General features: G+C 44.4%; 1 protein-coding gene across 1 annotated transcript in view; it reads left to right on the top strand.

The window, feature by feature from the left end:
* cers1 (ceramide synthase 1) overlaps window positions 1-13,530 on the top strand; it is a 57,909-nt gene extending 44,379 nt beyond the window's left edge. Inside the window, exons 5-7 of the mRNA XM_043721406.2 lie at window positions 3,882-4,029; window positions 7,242-7,378; window positions 9,958-13,530. Coding sequence (XP_043577341.1) covers window positions 3,882-4,029; window positions 7,242-7,378; window positions 9,958-10,000 — 328 coding nt within the window. The 3' untranslated portion in view covers window positions 10,001-13,530. The remainder of the gene's footprint in view (window positions 1-3,881; window positions 4,030-7,241; window positions 7,379-9,957) is intronic.
* The last annotated feature ends 2,625 nt before the right edge of the window (window positions 13,531-16,155 follow it).

Below are 16,155 nucleotides of genomic sequence, written 5' to 3'. Positions count from 1 at the left end.
ACGCCTTACTGAAGTCCATATAGATCACATCTACTGCTCTGCCCTCATCAATCTTCTTTGTTACTTATTCAAAAAACTCAACCAAGTTTGTGAGACATGATTTCCCTCACACAAATCCATGTTGACTATTCCTAATCAGTCCTTGCCTTTCCAAGTGCATGTATGTCCTGTCCCTCAGTATTCCCTCCAACAACTTTCCCACCACCGAAGTCAGGCTCACTGGTCTATAGTTCCCTAGCTTGTCCTTACCACCCTTCTTAAACAGTGGCACCATGTTAGCCAACCTCCAGTCTTCCGGCACCTCACCTGTGACTATCGATGATACAAATATCTCAGCAGGAGGCCCAGCAATCACTTCTCTAATTTCCCACAGAGTTCTAGGTACACCTGACCAGGTCCTGGGGATTTATCCACCTTTACCCGTTTCAAGACATTCAGCACTTCCTTCTCTCTAATCTGAACATTTTGCAAGATGTCACCATCTAGTTCCCTACAGTCTATATCTTCCATATTCTTTTCCACTGTAATACTGATGCAAAATACTCATTTAGTATCTCCCCCATTTTCTGCGGCTCCACACAAAGGCTGCCTTGTTGATCTTTGAGGGGCCCTATTCTCTCCCTAGTTACCCTTTTGTCCTTAATGTATTTGTAAAAACTCTTTGGATTCTCCTTAATTCTATTTGTGAAAGTTATTTCATGTCCCCTTTTTGCCCTCCTGATTTCCCTCTTAAGTGTACCCCTACTTCCTTTATACTCTGGAAGAAGATTTGATGGTGTACAAATGAAGGAGCCATTCCCTGCCACGGTCGGTTGAGGGAGGGGTGGGGAAGGTGGTTGCAGAGAGCGTTGAGAATAACAGGATATTTTCAGATTGGATCATTGTGGAGTGAAATTAGATGTCGTCTTTCTCATCATCGTTGCCAACCCTGGCAGTTTGTCATTAGGTAAAGCTCCAAGGGACCTGGAGCAAAAGAACTAAATGAGGTTAAGGTACAGATCAACTGTGTTCAAACTGAATACTGGGATGGGTGAAATAGTTTACTGTTTTCTTCACACATCAGACAGCAAGTTATCCACAGTTGGGAAGTCATGTACACAAAAAGATGATTCTTGGGTCAGTGGTTATTCAACCATGATATATAACAATTGGGAATGTACTGAGGTGGTGGCCATTAATTAAGGTGCACAGGAACAGGTTTAAAGAGAGTGTCTGTAAATGAATTTGGAGATGCCGGTGTTGAAAGTTAATAAGTGAGTAAATACATGGCTCCAGGTTTTAATCCTTCACCTCCGAGAGTTGCCAAATCATCGAAGGAGATTTTAAGTCAACAGTTCTGTAAGCCCTCAAGTAGCTTCTGTTTTTGTGAAAAACCGGATGGCTGGGTTTCTCCTGGTGATTTCTCTTTTTATTTTCGCCCTCCTTAATGGCCAAAAGTGTCTCCAGGAAGACAGAAACTGGACCTTCAGCATTATTTAGGATCTGGCCTCTGCACCCTCTTCCAGCTCTTGCCAAGTTCATGCTTACTGGCCTTTTGATCCTGGCCTCTATATGCGGTTCCCTTGGTTTTCCTCTTTTCTGCCTGTTGTGAAGCATTTCCTCCCTTCCAGATCATAATCCCGGAAGCCTTTTCCCCTTGTTACAAATCCACACCTCACAGTGGCCTCCTCAGAATCTCTCTTCCACCTTCTTAGCTGAAGAGACTATTTCACTCTGTCACCATGTTTTGCTCAGTAACTTAAGTCAGTTCTGACATTGAGGCTCAGTGAGAAGGTTAGAGTACTTGGAAATTGCATTTCGAAGGTCAATAGCAGAATGAACTCTTTGAAAGGGTGCTGAAGAAGGAAGAAAAGATTTGTATTGATATACTGTACAGACATCTCTTCTATAGCCAATAGTTCCGTTCCTATGCAACCCCACGCTATACAAGAATCACACAATACAAATAGCACTTAAAGGGTTGGCGATGTATTCATGTTATAGCCATTATATATTTTAAAAGTTTGTGCTTTAGAAACAATGTCCCCTATATGTCAATCATGTTACAGCCAATTCCTGCTGACGAAATGCACGTTATAGAAGAGCGATCTGTACTGCTTTTCAAACCCCAAAATGCAATAGACTTAGCATTCCATCTCTGAATGGGATGTTAAACCAAGGACCTATTTCAGGTAAATAGAGTCATAGAGATGTACACCATGGAAACAGACCCTTCGATCCAACTTGTCCATGCCGACCAGATATCCCAACCCAATCTAGTCCCACCTGCCAGCACCCGGCCCATATCCCTCCAAACCCATCCTATTCATATAACCATCCAAATGCCTCTTAAATGTTGCAATTGTACCAGCCTCCACCACTTCCTCTGGCAGCTCATTCCATACACGTCTCACCCTCTGCGTGAAAAAGTTGCCCCTTAGGTCTCTTGTATATCTTTCCCCTCTCACCCTAAACCTATGCCCTCTAGTTCTGGACTCCCCCACTCCAGGGAAAAAAACTTTGTCTATTTATCCTATCCATGCCCCTCATCATTTTGTAAACCTCTATAAGGTCACCCCTCAGCCTCCGACGCTCCAGGGAAAACAGCCCAGCCTGTTCAACCTCTCCCTGTAGCTCTGATCCTCCAACCCTGGCAACATCCTTGTAAATCTTTTCTGAACCCTTTCAAGTTTCACAACATCTTTCCAATAGGAAGGAGACCAGAATTGCACGCAATATTTCAACAGTGGCCTAACCAATGTGTTGTATAGCCGCAACATGACCTCCCAACTCCTGTACTCAATACTCTGACCAACAAAGAAAAGCATACCAAATGCCGCCTTCACTATCCTATCTACCTGCAACTCCACTTTCAAGGAGCTATGAACCTGCACTCCAAGGTCTCTTTGTTCAGCAACACTCCCTAGGACCTTACCATTAAGTGTGTAAGTCCTGCTAAGATTTGCTTTCCCAAAATGCAGCACCTCGCATTTATCTGAATTAAACTCCATCTACCACTTCTCAGCCCATTGGCCCATCTGGTCCAGATCCTGTTGTAATCTGAGGTAACCCTCTTCGCTGTCCACTACACCTCCAATTTTGGTGTCATCTGCAAACTTACTAACTGTACCTCTTATGCTTGCATCCAAATCAATTATGTAAATGACAAAAAGTAGAGGACCCAGCACCGATCCTTGTGGCACTCCACTGGTCACAGGCCTCCAGTCTGAAAAACAATCGTCCACCACCACCCTCTGTCTTCTACCTTTGAGCCAATTCTGTATCCAAAGGGCTAGTTCTCCCTGTATTCCATGAGATCTAACCTTGCTAATCAGTCTCCCATGGGTAACCTTGTCAAACGCCTTACTGAAGTCCATATAGATCACATCTACTGCTCTGCCCTCATCAATCTTCTTTGTTACTTATTCAAAAAACTCAATCAAGTTTGTGAGACATGATTTCCCATGCACAAAGCCATGTTGACTATCCCGAATCAGTCCTTGCCTTTCCAAATACATGTACATCTTGTCCCTCAGGATTCCCTCCAACAACTTGCCCACCACCGAGGTCAGGCTCAAATGATGGCCACTATTAGAGGGTGAGGGTTACCCTGTTGTACTGACCAATAGCTATCCCTCACCAAAATGCCATGGAAACCAATGATCTGGTCATTATCTTTATTCTGCCATTTGTGGGATCTTTCTGTCCTAAGATTGGCTACAGTGTATCTTGCATTGCCACAGTGACTGCGCGTGTCAAAGTTTACTATTTTACTGTATTCTCTGATGTTTGGCGTCATGGAAATGAAGGCTCCTGCCTCTCAGTATTGAGAGAGTTTCATGATTATGATCAAGTTCCATTAATTTTCTTCTCTGCATCGCTTTCCCTTTTTTCTCTCATAGGTTCTGGTTCCGACTTTATTGGTTCCCCCTCAAGGTGCTGTATGCCACCTGTTACTCCAGTCTCCAGTCTGTTCCCAATATTCCTTTTTACTTTTTCTTCAACATTCTGCTGCTTATCCTCACTCTGATGAATATCTATTGGTTTCTGGTGAGTAATTCCAGTCAAGGGTCTCTGCACATCTTCTCTTCATCATCTTCCTCAAATCTCTCCCAGTGTAATTGAAGCATTGACTCGTGGTGGATAAGAAAGTTTGTATTGGGGGGGATGGGGGTGGGTGGAGGGGTGCATTAGGATGTGGGGTTTGCATGTCAGAGTGGGGAAAGAGCAGTTTTTCATAACTGTTGGAATAAGCTCCTGGAGATTTTGCAGAACGTACAGCACAGAAGCAGGCCATTCAACCCAATTGCTCCATGCTGGTCATAATGCTCCGCATAAGCCTCTTCCCATATTCTGTGATCTCACTCTATTATCAATATAGAGTCACAGAGATGTACAGCATGGAAACAGACCCTCCGATCCAACTCGTCCATGCCAACCAGACATCCTAAATTAATCTAGTCACATTTGCCAGCACTTGGCCCATATCCCTCTAAACCCTTCCTATTCATATACCTATCCAGATGCCTTTTAAATGCTGTAATTGTACCATTCCACCCTCATTCCACTCTCTGTGTGAGACAGTTGCCCCTTAGGTCCCTTTTAAATCTTTCCCCTCTCACCATGAACCTATGCCCGCTAGTTCTGGATTCCCCCACCCCAGGGAAAAGACATGGTCTATTGACCCTATCCATGCCCCTCATGATTTTATAAACCTCTGAGGTCACCCCTCAGTGTCCGATGCTCCAGGGAAAACCGCCACAGTCTAACCAGCCTCTCCCAACAGCTCAAACCCTCCAACCTTGGCAATATCCTTGTAAATCTTTTATGAACCCTTTCAAGTTTCACAATATCCTTCCAATAGGAGGGAGACCAAAACTGCACACAATACTCCAAAAGTGGCCTAACCAATGTCCTGTACAGCCGCAACATGACCTCTCAACTCCTTTACTCAATACTCTGACCAATAAAGGAAAGCATACCAAACACCTTCTTCACTATCCTATCTACCTGCCAGTCCACGTTTTTTTGAAATCCTTACTCCATTATGTATTTATCAAGCTTCCCTTAGAAAGTATCATATTCGAAATTCCTGCCAAAGCTGTTTGCGTTTGGTTACTTGTTAAATGTGTTTATTATAGATTACTCTGACTTTGGAATCTGTCCACCAGTGCTGTGTATCTTCTATATTTCTCAGAATTATGCAGTGGTTGCGCTACTGTCTAAGTGTGCAACAGATTTATTTACAGGTACTTTTAACTTTCTCTGCAATCACAAAATACACTCTTCAATTAAGCTTACAGCTCAACTTCTAGCAACTTCTGTGGTCTCCGTTTACCTTGCTCTCCATTAACGCCCAAGCTTAACCAACCTGGCACACTGAGTTACCACACTCTCACAGTCAACCACAGATCAATTAAACTATTGAACAGTCCAGGTATAATCAAAATTATTTTGATTTTCAGTCAACAGTGGATGCCGTTTGCTTTAAAACAGATAGCCATTTTCTTTTGGTAACTGTTTCATGAGTAAACTCATAGTCAGCAGTCCCTTGACTGAGTAGCCATTAGATGGGTGTGAGCTTGAACAATGGGGGTTGGCTGACTATTCAATCACAGTGTGCATCACAGTGTTCTGTCCTCTGTGATTGCATAGTTCCCATCAGCTGTGCTGTGTCTAACTGAGGCTGTCTCAATGTCACCTTTTGGAATCTGTTGACACAGTCGCAGTGTGACAGTCAAAGCTGGGAGCTTTCACATTTTCCAACAGTTCTGAGGCCCTTAACCAACTTCGATTTCTGTGTGTGAGTTTGGTTGAATATTTTAAATGTGTCACATTTCACATGTTGTCTAAGAGATGTGGACAGACAAGAAATATTCCTGTAACACTGTTTTAACCCCATAAACTTAATTTAGTAGAACATACCTCACAGAGACTCTCACATTAGAGGTAAACCTGCTCAGATGTATGTTTTGGTAACCATGGAGCTAAAGCAATGATTGAAAGACCCACGCACTCAGGTATTAGTTTCATCAAGAGTGTACAAAGGTTAAAGGTCATGTGGGTGTGCTGAGCCATATTGAGATTACACGGCCAATGACAGTGTCCATTCCTCAGTTTTTCTCTCCCCAGCAGAAATAGTGAGCTGCACCTGGATTGTCAATCCAGCACACATGGCAGTGACAGTGCAACCAAACTATCCCACCGACTGATAGACAGACAACCGCCCTTCCTCTTCATTACACACCTGAGATCACATAAGAGTCATAGTCAGAGAGATGTACAGCACGGAAACAGACCGTTCGGTCCAACTCGTCCATGTCGACCAAATATTCTAACCTAATCTAGTCTCATTTGTCAGCTGTTAGGCCCATATCCCTCCAAACCCTTCCTATTCATATACCCATTCAGATGCCTTTTAAATGTAATTGTACCAGCCTCCACCATTTCCTCTGGCAGCTCATTCCATACATGCACCACCCTCAATCTCCAACTTCTGTTCAATATTTACCCTTCCCTGAACACTCACTCCGCCATCTTTATTCAGGGAGCCAACCTTTGCCAGGGGAGATTATCACCTGCCGGAGTCCCACTCATACGGGAATGGGAGCAAGAACCACTGGTGCCCAACAAATGCCAGGAAATGTAGCACTGATACAGGCCATTCAGCCCGAATGGTCAATGCTGAGGCTTTCATTTCACACAAGCCCCCTTTCTACTTCAGTTAGCCCTCCAACATGACCTTCGATTCCTTACTCCCGCTGGCCCCTGAATACTTCTGCCCTATCCAGCTCCTCTTCAGAGCCTGGGGAGATTATTCAAACTGAAGTTGAAGATGAGTGAAGATTTCCCTCTGCCTTACATTTATGATCCATTTAGTTGAGGGCCACTGGTGACTTCTGATAAGCTCACTTTCAAAAATGTTGCCAGAGTAGAGTGTGGACCTTCAGGTCCTCCACAAGACCAGCTACAGATCTCAGTCACATCACAGTGCACCACAAGAGAGCAGAAAGTAAAACATTGTGGGACTTCCAGGGCTATGGGTCAGAGGCAGGCCAGCTGAGTTAGTGAGGTCAGATCTTTGATGACTGGCTGAATGGCCTCCTTCTGTGCTGTCAGTGTCTGTGAGGCTCCTGCGTTGTATAACGTTGGAGTATTCCCTTTTGTTTGACTGATGGTCCAACATGGTGGGTGGGGAGAAAGAAGCCAAGTCCCTGTGAGGTCCCTGTGCCGACTCTGATGTGTAACTCCTTCTGTTGCAGTATATCATCCTGCTGGTGGTGAAGGTCCTGACTGGCCAGGTCTCTGAGGTCAATGATGTGCGAGAGTATGATATTGAGGACAGTCCCAGTCCAGCTGTGTACAAGAAATACAATCACCTTCACTCCTCCAAAGACGGGTATGAAATCCACAGGGTGGACGGGTGAGACAGTAGAATAGAAAGAAAAAGTGCAATCATAGACCTCCTTCGGTTTGAGTTCTCTCAGATCGCACACTATTTCCTGCACTGGACCCACACCGAACTGGGACAGGACCAACCCCCAGGGTCTTGACTCCAGTCTGTCCCCCACCAGCCTTACAGCCACCTGGCATCTCCAAGGACCAGAGGCTGGTGGAGCAACACTGGGCTGTCTATGTTGAAGTCTGGAGCTGCAGATTGTGATGGTAGATAGTCCCCAATTCCTTTCCTTTCCTTTCCAGGCTGAGCAGGAAGGTACCATTTGTTACCACTATGGCTGCAAGAGGCCTCTCACTGTCCATGCATTTGCTATTCCCCAGTGAACCAGCAGATATCGCAGTGTGTGCATATTGGCCTCACCCTTGATGTCTATTTCATGCAGAGACCCTGTGTCCTTGGCATGAGTTGGAAAGACACTGGCCAGAGGAGTGCTCAAAAAGTTCCCTTGGCACTTAATGATGACATCGACAACACTCACTTAGTAGGAAGATGAGTAGGCCACTTGGCCCTTCAAGCCTGCTCGCTCTTTCAATACGATCGTGGCTGGTCTGATTTTACCCTCAACTCTATATTCCTGCATATCCTTGAGCATCTTGCACCTACCCCCCCCCCGCCCCCCAATCCCCAGTTATCAAGAATGTGCCTACCTCTGCCTTTGAAATATTTTAAAAGCATGCACTGTCTTTTGAGAAAGGGAATTCTAAAGACTTGCAGCTCTTGGAGAGAAAAAAAATTCTTCCTCATCTCTGTATGAATTGGGTGTGCCCTTATTTTTAATCCCTGAACATTAGTTCTAGTTTCGCCGACAAGGGGAGACATCCTTTCAATATCCCCCCATTCGGTCAAGACCCCTCAGAATCTTATCTGTTTCAATTACGTCACCTCTGACTCTTCCAACTCCAGGGGATACATACCTGGCCTGTCTAGCCTTTCTTCATAAGGCAATCTGCTCATTCCATGGATTAATCTAGTAAACCTTCTCTGAACTGCTTCCAGCACATTAACAACCTTCTGTAAGTGCAGAGGTCAGTAATGTACACAGTACTCCAGTCTCTCCAATATCCTGGATAACCACAGTGTGTTCAAATTAGTTGCCTGGAGAGAAACCGAAACAGAAAGCTGACCCATTCTTAGCCACTGCTGCTGTTGGAACGATTAACAATTTGATGTTCAACCTGAACACTCCTCCCTTTTTTTTCCCTCTTTCTTCATTCATGGGATGAGGGCATCACTGGCTGGGCAAGCATTTATTGCCCATCCCTAATCACCCACAGCGCAGTCAAGAGTCAACCATCTCTCTGTGGGTCTGGAGTCACATCTCCTTCCCAAAAGGGGCATTAGTGAATCAGGTGGGTTTTTCCAGCACTCGACGATGGATTCATAGTCCATCATTAGACACTTAATTCCACATTTTATTTGTTTAATATCGAATTCAATTTCCACCATCTGCCATGTAGGGATTCAAACCTGGGTGCTCAGGACTTTTTCCTGGGTCTCTGGATTAAGAGCCCAGCGATAATATCACAAGGCCATCACCTCTCTTTTGGTGATTGAGTTCTGATGCGGGGGCTTGAACCTGGAGTTTCCGGCTGTGCCACAAGATCCCGCAAAGTGTGCAAGAGCAACAGGGTGAGGCTAAATGTCAGTACTCCAGGTGAGAGCTAACCGATACTTTACTGTGATCAATACTGGGCACAGCACTTCAGGAAAGGACACCCAAGTCTTGATGTGGGTGTGGTGGAGATTTCCAAATGTGGTGCCTGTGACAGGGGAATTCACTCCAGTGGAGACATTCGAGAAGCTGCAGTTGTGCATAGAACAGAAAGGTTGACAAGGAGATTTAATGGAGAGTTTAAAAGTGTTCCTGTATACAGCCGTGGTACACTTCCAAATTACTCTATTCACTGTGGATGTGTTAAGATGCTGGTTTGAGGTGGATGTTTTTATTCAGATCAGCCGTGATCTAACTGGATGGCAGAACAGGGTTGAGTGACTGAATAACTTGCTCTTGTTCCTAATGTGTCAGTTCAGTGATAACCCATCACTGCTAAACCCAGTCAGGGGTTTCCTGTATCCTGAGATCCCGAGCTGTCTGACCCCAGCAGGATACAGGCACTTCACCCGATGAATAAAGAGAGGAAAGTGGGCTGTAGCCAGCCAAGGCTGACCTTTATTTTCATTAGAACCAACAAGCTGGTCCTCCCCCTTGAGATAATTGTTCTACAATTAAATGAGATCCAGACGATCTTACTCTCAACTCAACTGCCCTATTCTGTGGCACATGAACTGGAGTAGGGTACCATGCTACAGTGTTCTCCAGGGCAATTAATACTAGTCCAGCCAGTGCCACCCACATCCAGTGAAATACATTCTTAAAAATGTTTCCATGGTGGGCTCCACAATTTTCAATAAACCAAAAGTCTACCAAGCTCAAAGCATCTTCCCTCTCTGTCAGCGCTTCACTTCTCTCATTAGTGTGTCTAATTTCTGACGCTGATGTGACTTATTTCCATTTGCAGACTGCGGCAGAGGAACGGGATCATCGTACATAAGCATCTATAATATATCCCGACAGCAGCTTCATCACCCTGTTTACAAGACCTTCCAACCCAGATTTGCTCTGAATCAAGGGCTAACTTCAGTCCTGACTTGTCCAGCCTTCCACGATTGGGAATGAAACCACAATGGAAAATCATCTATTGATGGTGCAGTTGTTGTTTCGACGTCTGATTTTTTTTGCCCCTTCAGGGGATCCTTTGCTGGATTTTAGCTTTATCTCTCTATTGCTCTTGCTCTATTTTTCTCTCGCTGTCTCTATCTCTTCCCTTATCTCTCTTGCTCTCTCTGTCACGCTCTTGCTCTCTCTCTCTCACCCTTGCTCTCATTCTACCTTCTTCTCTTGCTCATTCGTGTCTTAATTATATTTTTACTGTGAATCATTTCTGTAAGCCTTTGCAAAGACTGCATGCAATGTCAGACTAGCTCCACCAAAACGTATGTGTCACTGTGAAAGGTCAAAGTGAGCTCCTGGGGTCTTATGCTTGGATTTCCCACCACTCCGCCACCAGCGTCTGTCTCCGTTGGTGTCAGAAGCTTCCCCCCAATTTGATGCTCTCCTATTTCCAAACTGTCCCCTGCCAAGAACACCATTCGCGATAAATGCCTCAAAAGGGTCTCTGGTCCTTACACTAATATGTGCCTGAACACCTAAATGAAATGAATCCAAGTCAAATTGGAACAGTTTGAGGTCCGTTCTTGTGGTTTGTACTGAGGTCATCATGGTCCTTGCTAGAGGTTGCGAACAAACCAGTGCCTCCTGCAGCTGACCTTGATCAATGGGATCTCAGTACGAACTCTGAAAGCACTTGCAGAGAGACACAAACTCCACTGCACATTGCTGGGAGAGCTGTCCCTATGGATTGAGTCTTGGACTAATTGCCTAAACCTTCAACAAACGAGGAGGGCTAGAGCTTGGCTTTGGGGATTTGCACTAAATAAATAAAACAAAATCTTCTTTCTCCACTGTGAGGTTAGGTAATGGTCACCTGGATCATTACCCTCTGCACATCTCACCCAACTCTTTCCCATACATCCCATCAGCTCCTTTTGATTCAAATCTCCCAACAAAATGTGCAAAGGCCAATCTGACCACAATACACCATCCTTAAATAAAACCACCAAACCACCCTCATCCTGGTTTGGATGGGGCCCCATGAATAGCTGAGGCTCCCCTAAGCACAGGAACACAGGAGCTGTGGTTCAAAGAGGCCGTGGTGCCCCTGGGCTACAGAGAAGGTACAAACCTGTCAAGAGTTAATTGTCAATCGTCATGTGACCCACACTGTCAATGGCGACAGTTGACCGGGGTGAGCCAGTGATGCTATGTTATGAATGGATAAAGACCGCAATAAAAGCTGCTTCCTAGCCCCACTGTAGCCTGTTCTGAGGCAAGCATTGCCTTGTTTGAATGGGCAATGGTCCCCAGAGCTATCTGGGATTTAGTTTTCTCCCTCCCCCCACTCCTGTTAGTGCGGTTAACCGAGATCCTTCATCTGAAAGCACAAACTCGCCGGGGTGCCCTTCAGTGCTTAGGAGTCAAAAGAGGCCTTTCAGCCCTTCGAGTCTGTTCCGTCATTCGCTGAGTTCATGGCTGGTCTTGTTCATATCTTGGCTCCTGTGCACCAATTTCCATTCCACGTCCTTGAGCTAATAAAAATCTATCGGTCTCGGTCTGACATTTTCAGTTGACCTCGAGGGTCACGTTCTAGATGGTCACCAACGCTTGTGTGCAGAAAATTAGCATTTTGCCATTACTGTCCATGTCACTGGCTAAAGAGGATGTCTAAGATTCTTACTCTTGACTGCTATCCATTGACCCAGTTGGTGAGAGTGTCTATTGGCTGTGGCTATCACCAGTGGTGAGGATCTAGATCTAAGGTGATAGCTCCATCATTGCAGAAACTTCTCGAAACCATCATTCAGGTTTATTTAGGAGCCATTGATAGTGAGTGAAGGACTGGAGGTTGAGTGGTAACTATGGAATCACAAAGCAATAAAAAAATGCAACACCTTTGGAAGAGGAGAATGAAATGGAAGCCTTTTGTCAGGCATAGCCTGCTACATTATCTGATAAGCTAAAATCTCAGGCATGGTCTTAGCTCCATTTTCCCAACTCATTGTCCATATCTTTGATTATCCCAGTCTTCAAAAATCTAAAAATCTCTGTCTTCTGTTTACTCATTAACTGAGCTTCCACAGCTCGCTGGTACAGAGAAAGGGGGACTGTTTTTTTAAGAAAATCTCTGTAATTGCTGCCTGTCCCTAAATCTCCTGCCTAGCCAATTCAGAGGCAAATGCATGGCTGTGGGTCTGGAGTCATATGTAAGCTAAACACTAGTTAACCAGATCGGCTTTTATGTTTGAGATGAGACTAGCTTTGAATTTCAGGTTTTATTACTAAATATCTATATCACCGGATGCCATGTGGCCTCAGAACTTTAGCTTGGAGCCTCTGGGTTATGAATTGAAAATCCATATTGCAATGCTAGCAACTCTGTCATGGCCCATAGCCATCAATCTCCCAGTACTACGTCCTAACCAAGCATTTCTTCAATCTGTTGAAGAGGAGAGATAGACACCAAACGTGGGCCTTGTGGTGAATGAGGACTAGATCGTTCTGTTTGAGTTTGACTGTCACAAAGTTAATCAATTCTTTCAGATATTTGTTAAACATATTGAGTAAGGGTGAAAGACAGTGAGCTCTGAATTAGCTGGTCAGACATAAGGCCAGTGCATGGTCAATGGGAAGCATAGGAATATAGCCAATTTAAATAATATGTATATAAATAATCATGTTTGCACTCGCCGGCTAGTAGCTTTGATTCCAGATTTGTTAATTGAGTTGAAGCTTGAGATACCCCACTGAGATTTGTGTCTGTGCTCCCAAGCCATCAATCCAGAGCATCCTGATTACTAGTCTAGTGACGTTACCATAACACCACCATCTCCCCTCTATAGATACCAAACAATCTCTGGTACTTCCCTCCAACTAGCACTCTTCACTCAAATTGGAGAGGGTCTGAGCAGTGATCAAGAGTTGAGAGCAAAAACAGTAGTGGCTGGAAAAACTCAGCTGGTGTGGCAGCATCTGTGGAGAGAGGAACAGAGTTAATATTTATGGCCTAGTGACCCTTCTTCAGGACTGCTTGGGAGCTTCGTTTACCCTCCATCTTGCAGACTGAGGAATAGCGTCCAAAAATCAGGTGGTAACCAGGAGGTACATAATCACTGGGCAGACTTCAGATAATCCTCAGTGTTTGACCACACTCGCTCTGAGGCATCAGTTCAGCATGTGATCATGTATCTGGAAGGTAGTTGGGTTCCCCAGCTCCCCCTCACACCCCATCCAACCACCATATCCTGATGAATAGGCGTAAAGATTCGATCTCAATGACTTCACTCTCATCATTTGTATGCCAATGGTCTTGCCTGTTTCTGCATGTCTTCCTGCTCTCTAAAGTAGACCACTGCAACCATACGATAAAGGAACATAAATACTTTGTACAAAAAAATAAAAGAAGAGAAACATTAAAGTCTGTTTTTTTTACTTTTTTCTTCTTTATAAATTTACAATCAATGTGTGGATCCCTGACATGTACATTTTCAAAGGTGACAGCAGTTTTGTGGATAATGAAGATCAAGTACTAAACCCTATAATTTAATTGAACTTATAATTGCTAGTTGTCTCTGGGAAGATAAAGGTAGTTATGGGAAACCAATTCAGTCGATAATAACACTCACTGCAGCCAGTTCTGTTCCATCTTAAAGTAAAGGAAAGTGATTTCAGCCCCCTTAACCTTGAAAGGATACCTTGAGGATGGGCCTGTGTTTCCAAGACTCTCAGTGCCTCACTAATAGGTTGTTCCACAAGTGTCAAAATATTTCTCAATCTTCATTGGAGATTACAATAAAACAGAGTCTATTGAGCAATAGAAGCAGTTGGACTTGACATAGATAATGATGGTGGAGTCTGCAGAGTTTGTTGTCACAGCTGGAGTTCCCCATTTGGACCATAGTCATCACATGATTGAAAGAGGCCATTTGGCCCATTGAGTCCATGCTGTTTATGTAAGGAACACCAATTTCTGCTAGAAAAAGGGTAGTTCTCAAAGAAATATTCTCAGTCGAATGATCTTCAGTTGTTTTACTAAGGACCTTCTATCCAGCAGAAGGTGAAGGGGCCAGCCTGCTTAGTGTGTTCAGCACCACTCATAACATTTCAAATAATGAAGTAACCTCAACCAGCTTACCCTGGCACTGGACAACAGTCAGACTTGGCTTGGCTTGGCTTGTCATGAGGCTGCCACCAATAATTGTACATTTCACTTTCTATTTGTGGGATAGCCATTTGCCGCATACCATAAGACATGGGAGCAGACTTAGGCCATTCGGCCCATTGAGTCTGCTCTGCCATTTAATCGTGGCTGATAGATTTCTGAATCCCTTTCTCCTGCCTTCTCCCTGTAATCCTTGATGCCCTTACCAATCAAGAACCTATTTATCTCTGTCTTAAATGCACTCAGCGACTTGGCCTCCACAGCCCTCTGTGGCAATGAGTTCCATAGATCCACCACCCTCTGGCTGAAGAAATTCCTCCTCATCTCAGTTCTAAAGGGCCATCACTTCTCTATGAGGCTGTGTTCTTGGGGCCTAGTCTTACCTACTAATGGAAACAACTTCTCCATGTTCACTCAATCCAGGCCTCTCAGTATTCTGTAAGTTTCAATCAGATCCCCCTTCGTCCTTCTAAACTCCCTCGAGTAGAGATCCAGAATCCTAAAACACTTTCTATACGACAAGCCCTTCATCCCCAGGATCATTTTTGTAAACCTCCTCTGGACCTCATCCAAGGCCAGCACACCCTTCTTTAGATATGGCTCCCAAAGCTGCTCATAATATTACAAATGCGGATCATACAGCCTCAGCAGTACATCTCTGCTCTTGTATTCTAGCCCTCTTGAAATAAATGCTGATGTTTATTTGCTTTCCTAACTGCTAACTGAACCTGCATATTTACCTTAAGAGAATCTGGAAATAGGATTCTCAAGTTCCATTATGCTTCAGATTTCAGAAGCCTTTTACTATTTAGGAGATAGTTGATGTCTCTATTTTTCCTACCAAAGTTTATGACCTCACACTTTCCTTTCATTGTATTGCATCTGCCATTGCTTTGCCCACTCTCCTCACCTGACCAAGTCCTTCTGCAACCTCCCTGTCTTCTCAACACTATCTGTCCCTCCACCCATCTTTGTGTCATCTGTAAACTTAGCAACAATTCCATCACTTCCTTTATCCAGATCGTTAATGTATAACATGAGGAGTTGTGGCCCTAACACTGATCCCTGCGGAACTCCACTAGTCATCAGCTGCCGTCCTGAAAAAGATCTGTTATCCCTACTCTCTGCCTTTCTCTATCTGTGCCAGTACATGGCCCCTAACACTTATTTAGCAGCCAACTGTGTGACAATTTGTCAAAGACTTTCTGGAAAGCCAAATGGATTATGTCCACTGGCTCTCCTTTGTCTAACTTGCTTATTAGCTCCTCAAACAGATTTCGGTGTCCATGTTCATAGGTCCCTGAAAGTTGCCATCCAGGTTGATTGAGTTGTTAAGAAGGCATACAGTGTGTTAGCAGTTATTGGTAGAGGGTTTGAGTTTCAGAGCAATGAGGTCATGCTGCAGCTGAACAAAATTCTGGTACGGCCACACTTGGAATATTGAGTACGGTTCTGGTCACTGCATATAGGAAGGATATGGAGGCTTTGAAAAGGGTTCAGAGGAGATTTACTAGGATTTTGCCTGGTGTGGAGGGAAGGTCTTATGAGGAAAGGCTGAGGTACTTGAGGCTGTTTCCATTAGAGAGAAGGTTGAGAGGTGACTTAATTAAGACATATCAGATAATCAGAGGATTAGATAGGGGGTACAGTGAGAGCCTTTTTCCTCGGGTGGTGATGGCTAGCACGAGGGGACATAGCTTTAAATTGAGGGATGATGGATATAGGACAGATGTCAGAGGTAGTTTCTTTACTCAGAGAGTAGTGAGGGCGTGGAACACACTGCCTGCCACAGTTGAAGACCTGTCATCATTAAAGGCATTTAAATAGTCATTGGTAAACATATGGATGAAAATGTAATAGTGTAGGTTAGATGGGCTTCAG

Source organism: Chiloscyllium plagiosum, unplaced genomic scaffold, assembly GCF_037043375.1.
Source record: "Chiloscyllium plagiosum isolate Xiang-an unplaced genomic scaffold, Cpla_swu_hap1 HiC_scaffold_28, whole genome shotgun sequence".
In the NCBI taxonomy this organism is placed as follows: Eukaryota; Metazoa; Chordata; class Chondrichthyes; order Orectolobiformes; family Hemiscylliidae; genus Chiloscyllium; species Chiloscyllium plagiosum.
The sequence above is the reverse complement of the archived record's forward strand: the minus strand, read 5'-3'. Positions and strand labels throughout refer to the sequence as shown.